Source organism: Quercus lobata, chromosome 12 (assembly GCF_001633185.2).
Source record: "Quercus lobata isolate SW786 chromosome 12, ValleyOak3.0 Primary Assembly, whole genome shotgun sequence".
Classification (NCBI taxonomy): domain Eukaryota; kingdom Viridiplantae; phylum Streptophyta; class Magnoliopsida; order Fagales; family Fagaceae; genus Quercus; species Quercus lobata.
The window spans coordinates 15,938,037-15,944,166 of record NC_044915.1 but is presented as its reverse complement, the minus strand read 5'-3'; the positions used below and the strand labels follow the sequence as shown (position 1 = coordinate 15,944,166).

Genomic DNA, 6,130 nt, shown 5'->3' with positions numbered 1-6,130 from the left:
GAACTAGTATAATTCGACTTGTATCTTTAGAGCATTCACAGCAGTGGTGCTATATAGGTATAATGCTAAAATTTAGCTCTATAAACATAAAAACCTTGCTGCAGCAGTGGAGCTAAATCTAAAAATTTTAGCTCCACTGCTACAGTGCACATCTATTTTTAGATGTGCACTGTTCATGAAAGCAAAAAAAAAAAAAAATATATATATATATATATATTTTATTCATCCCACAGATTAAAAAATCATTTCTTTCTCTCTCTCACTCCGTGCCTCTGTCTCTCTCCCAAATCACTCAGCTCTCATTCACTCTCCTAAATCACTCTCAGTCCGTGCCTCTCTTTCTCTTCCAAATCACTCCTCCTCTCCCAAATCACCCATCATCAAGCTCTCATCCTTTCGACCTAGCTGTCCCAAGGCCCTAAATCACTCACCGTCACTCCTCTCTCACCGTCATGCTCTCTCTCTCGTCTCTCACTCCTCTGTTGACTGGGTTTGATTGTGAGATCGGATTGACGGGGTTTGATTGTTTCATGGTTGTGCTCCGGTGGGTTTTTGTGGTTGTACTCCGGTGGATTTCGTGGTTGTGCTCTGATGGGTTTTTGTGGTTGTGCTCCGGTGAGTTTCGTGGTTGTGAGATCGGATTTGTGGGCTGGTGGGGTGATGGTGTTGTGGTTTGTGGTGGGGCGACGGCCGTTGTGGAATCTTGGTGGTCATAGCGTGGGTTTGTGGAGGTGGGGTTGGGATTATGGAGGTGTGGTTGTGGGTTTGGGATTAGGGAGGTGGGCTGTGCTGTGGGTTTGCTTCAGACGAAAGAGAAGAAGAGTCCAGAGAGAAAGAGAAGAACAAATAGAGAAATGAATAATAAAAAAATTTAGATATATTATTTTGGGTAGTGGGGTATATTATTTTATTGTAGTGGTTATATTATTTTATTGTGATGTTTATATTATTTTATTGTGTTGAAAGTTAAAATAGATTTACTGCTACAGCATGTGTGTAGGTAAAATAGATAAAGTAACTTTTGGTGGAGCTAAATTACTAAAAATTTAGCTCCACTGCTGTGGATGCTCTTACAACTTGCTTATATTTTCAAAAAAAAAAAAACTTGCTTATCCTGGTGGTCATGGCTCACGTGAATCTTACGGAATTTCATGTCTTCAAGACAATATAATAATACACGCGGTCTGGATGCGCTTCAGATTAAACTGCACAAGTGGGAGACGGAAGCGAGGCCAAGACAAAAGCTCTTTGTCTGACAATGACATCATTCAGCTCCAATATATAAATATAATGTTTCTCAAAAAAAATATATATATATATATATATATAAATATAATATTGCAACCCTACTTCACTTCAAGACCTGGAAATTCTGATCAACGCGCTTGCTTCTGCGGCCGCTTCTGCAATTTCTGACAGTCTCAGCAGTTGCAGTCTCACCACTCTCACCTCAACCATCATCACTTTCTATGTCTTTTAGTGAGAAGAATAAATCTAGATTTATTCTTCTTCTTCTTTTTTCACTATTTTTTTTTCTCATATTAAATGTAAGAATTAAGAAAAAGAACCTATTTTTTTTCTAATAAATTAAATTACAAATTGTACTTTAAAATTGGAAGGTGTTTAGACATTCAATTTTACCTCTTCAAACTTTAAATTTTAAATTTTAAATTTTACCTCATAAAATTTTTGAATATTTAAATTTTATTATCTAAAATTTAATTTTTCACATCATTTTTGTACCCTAAAAAATTAAATAATTTAAAATAATATGGCATAGTAAAAATAATGTGACATTATTTCATCTAATGCAAACAGAATAGGAAATTTGGATATAAAATTTAAATTCTAAAATTTTAAAGCGTAAAATTCACATTATAAAATTCAAATATCTCTAAATTTTAAGGGTTTAGTTTGCAATCTAGCCTTTCTATATTATATACAAACTTTTTAAAACATCGTTATCTTTTTTTTTTTTAACACTATTTAATTACAATATTATTTTATTATTCCAAATCATTTACCTTTCTTCCTCTTTTAATAATGAAACCAAAACAAAAAAAAAAAAAGAATTATTAAAATACTTATTTGCAAAGCTAAAATAATTGTTTATATTTAAAAAGTTTTTGTAGCACAAATATATTTTTTAACAATGATACATAAATTGATGCAAAATATTTTAAGCCTTAATTAGGCAAAATGTAGATCTTATTCTATTTTACAAATACATACACGAATATTCTGATGATGGGAATTAAATGTCATGTTTAAGATGCTTCAATTTAGTGATTACCATTACTGTAATTTATAATATAAAATTGTTAAATAGTTGTGTAGGTAGAAGGAGGGAAGTCATCCTTCCAATGTGGGACAAAAAGAATTCAAGGCAAGGCAATCAAGCCAAAAAGGCAAAGCCAAAGCCAAAAATTCTTGAGTACCTACAATAAAAGGATCCTTTTATTGTGGGTACCTAAGGCATGCTTATGCATACTTGGCAACGTCCTAGGCATGCTTGCAACGTCCTAGGCATGCTTGCAACGTCCTTGACCGTCCTCGGTATGCTTTGCAACGTCCTCGGCATGCGTTGCAACGTCCTAGGCGTCCCACATCGAATAGAAATCCCTCCACTTTCTACCTTATAAAGAAGTAGTGGTACACTACTCATTTGCTTCAAAGCTTATAAGGTAGAAAGTAGGGGGATTTATATTCGATGTGGGACACCTAGGACGTTGCAACGCATGCTGAGGTAAGGTAGAAAGTGCGGGGATTTCTATTCAATGTGGGACGTCTAGGACGTTGCAACGCATGCTGAGGTCGGCCAAGGACGTTGCCAAGCATGCCGAGGACATTGCAAAGCATGCTGAAGATGGCCAAGGATGTTGTAAGCATGCCTAGGACGTTGCCAAGCATGCCTCAGGTACCCATAAGTTGTATTACTATCAATCACACAATTTTTTTTTAAATAGTTTATTAAATAATTTTTTGGTAGAATTATTAAAATTATATATTGTAAAAATAACAACAAATAAAAAAACGAGTCTTTTGGGTTAATATTGCAAAATCTGAACTTAATTTGCGTTATAGGTACTGTTTAAACTTAATTGGGGAATTGAGGAAAGAGAAAGAATTTCGGCAACAATGTTGCCGAAATTCAACAAAAATAGGAGAGAGAAAGAGAAAAAGTTGGAGAGAGAAAGAAGAGGAATTTCGGCAACGCTGTTACCGAAATTCCTCTACCCAAATTCCTGTCCGGTTCTGTGTAAAAAAGCAATTGCGGTAATGCCATTGCTGAAATAGGGAAAAGAAAAAGAAAAAAGAGAAGAATTGTGGCAATGGGATTGCCGAAATTCCTATTGCCACAATTCTTCTCCTTTTTTTTTTTTTTTTTCTCACATTTTGGGCAATGGCATTGCCGAAATAGGTGGAAATTTTCTACACCTATTTCGCAATCCCATTGCCACAATTCTATTATTATTATTTATTTATTTTAAGAAATGATAGGTACACACAATTTTTACAATATTTTTACAACAAATTTTAAGTGACAAGTTGTTATTATTAGATTAAAAAAGTAATCTCAATGTTAAAATCAAATTTGAACTAATAATAACTAATCACCTGTGATTTGTTGTGAAAGTATTATAAAAATATCGTGAACGTAACACTTTTTTTAAAATTTCTTCCCAGATTTCGGCAACAACTTTTTTTTTTCCCTCTCATTTTCGACAATAACATTGCCATAATTCCATTCAATTTTTTCTCCATTTTTGACAATGCCATTGCCACAATTACCAAAAAAAAAAAAAAAAATTTTCTTTATTTCAGCAATGGCATTGTCGCAATTGCTTTTTTACGCAGGACCGGATAGGAATTTAGGCAGAGGAATTTCGATAACAGCGTTGCCGAAATTCTTCTTTTTTCTCTCTCCAACTTTTTCTCTTTCTCTCTCCTATTTTTGTTGAATTTCGGCAACATTGTTGTCGAAATTCTTTCTCTTCCCTCAATTCCCCAATTAAGTTTAAACCATACCTATAACGTAAATTAAGTTCAAATTTTTCAATATTAACCCAAAAAGACTCAATAAAAACAGTACTGTTATGATAGATTCAGATGCATGTTGGAGTAAATACTTTTCTGTTCAGAACTATAAAGGTAAAAGAAGTACAGTGATAATCCAAGGTGATTGTCAATTACTCCACTCGCAACAGTTGTGGTAGAGTGGTGTGGGATAAGTCATAGGTGGACAAAGAGGACAACAGGTACGTGTGGTGTCAGAGCTACATTGTCGTTTTGGAAACTTATTTTTATGTTTATATATAATAATTCTCTTTTGGTTGTCGTTCCCACGGGCTGTGCCAATCTCTCTGACTTGGGAACTGAGATCTATATAGTCTTTTTACACTGTGCTTCAGAGTTCAGACTCTATCCCTGCAGTTACTTTTGCTCAGTTACTTTGACCATCCATCTTGATGCTCTGAGCTTAAAATGGAGCACCGAACCCCACCTCCTAAGATTGCACGTTTCACAAATACAGGTACTCATACTCAGCATTCCATCACAATTGTGCAATTATTCTGATGCTTTTTGTTTGATTGTTAAATTTTAATCACTAATTTTTTTTTTGGGGTCTTAACAGTAGGGATTGGACCAACTAGTTGTGATAATTCTTGGGACATGAATACCATTGGATTTGGATCAATCGGAGCTGATGGCTCAACTCCAGTTGGGCTTAATCTTGAGCTTGGACGTGGGTCTGGACACAGCACAAAATCGCGTGTTTTCACCATTTTTCAGCTGCAGGAGTTACAGCTTCAAGCACTCATTTACAAGTACATCGAAGCTGGGCTTCCCGTGCCACATCATCTTCTTCTCCCTATATGGAAGAGTGTTGCTAACGTATTTGGTGGTCTCAATGATGGGGTGCCTCTAGGCTACACTAGCTGTAAGTACCTCAAATCATCACCCTTCTGTCTCATTGATGACATTCTAAGTGGGATTTTTTAAGTTTCAATATCTCTAATATTCTTCAATTTGCTTAATGTCCATGAGATTTGAATTGGGTTGGTTTATTTGTTTATTTATTTTTGTTAAAATGTTCTTTGCCCCCAGTTCTGGGGCCTAGCCCCTTGTCTTGGGACCATAGAATGGGCATGGATCCTGATCCAGAGGCTGGGAGATGTAGAAGAACAGATGGGAAGAAATGGAGGTGTAGCAAGGAAGTTGTTCCACATAAAAAGTACTGTGAGAGGCACATGCAAAGAGGTCGTCAGCGTTCAAGAAAGCTTGTGGAACCTGCTCAACCTACTACTTGGGATGCTTCTAGCTCAAACACCAACCTCTCTATTTCACTCTCTGTGAATAGCAATGGCAGCAGCAGCAGCAGCAGTAATTTCTCTCCAAGATTGGGGTTCTCTCCTGAGAGTGTTATTCATGGAGGTAGGTACTCAGAAAACATTGCTCTGTAAGTATTGAGAAGTGCCTTTTTTGGGTAGGTGTATTCCAAAATTTAGTTTGGGGTTTACATGTTTTCTCAACGGGTGGTGTGCTTGGTCGGTGAATTGTTTCAGATAGATGAAATAGTTTTGACATAGGTGCTGTTGTTTAGCGAAGGGATGAAAAAACTCATGGGCTCCACCTTTAATCAGCTTAGGCCTTGGGACAAGAATGTTTGCTGCTTATTAATTTTTGGTTTTTGTTTTATCTAATCTTTCTATATGTTTGAAAAATTTTATGGAGCAAAAGCCCTAGTTCAAATTTTATGGTATTTATAAATAAAAAAAATTAAAATTAAAATTTTTGTCACTTTTGTGTGCTATAAACTAGGCCAATTTTGTCGAGTATTGGATGTTTAGCTCGACAATAAATATAACATGTTCAAGTTCAAGGACATTATTATACCTATATTAAGCATATAATCAAGCCCATTTGGTTTAAACATATTGGTTCGAACTTCTAATTAATCAAAGGCTTAATAAAATATGAGTTTGTTTTTCAAATCCAAATCAAGCCCATCACCAAGCCTATAAACCAGCCTAAGCTTGGCTTGGTTTTTTTTATCAAGTCCTATCTACAACTTGCTCACGAATAATTTTTTTCTTCTTCTTAGATTTGGCTTGTTTATTAAACAGAC

General features: G+C 35.4%; 1 protein-coding gene across 2 annotated transcripts; it reads left to right on the top strand.

The window, feature by feature from the left end:
- The first annotated feature begins 4,341 nt into the window (after positions 1 to 4,341).
- On the top strand, positions 4,342 to 5,726 carry LOC115972251 (growth-regulating factor 10-like). Of its 2 annotated transcripts, none has more exons than XM_031092464.1 (3): positions 4,342 to 4,534; positions 4,637 to 4,942; positions 5,110 to 5,726. In XM_031092464.1, exons 1-3 carry the CDS (start codon positions 4,486 to 4,488, stop codon positions 5,463 to 5,465), a joined length of 711 nt encoding a protein of 236 aa, XP_030948324.1. In that variant the 5' UTR covers positions 4,342 to 4,485; the 3' UTR covers positions 5,466 to 5,726. The 2 variants fall into 2 exon arrangements, with proteins under 2 accessions (XP_030948324.1, XP_030948325.1); XM_031092465.1 differs by having other exon boundaries at positions 4,353 to 4,534; positions 4,640 to 4,942.
- Positions 5,727 to 6,130: the final 404 nt, after the last annotated feature.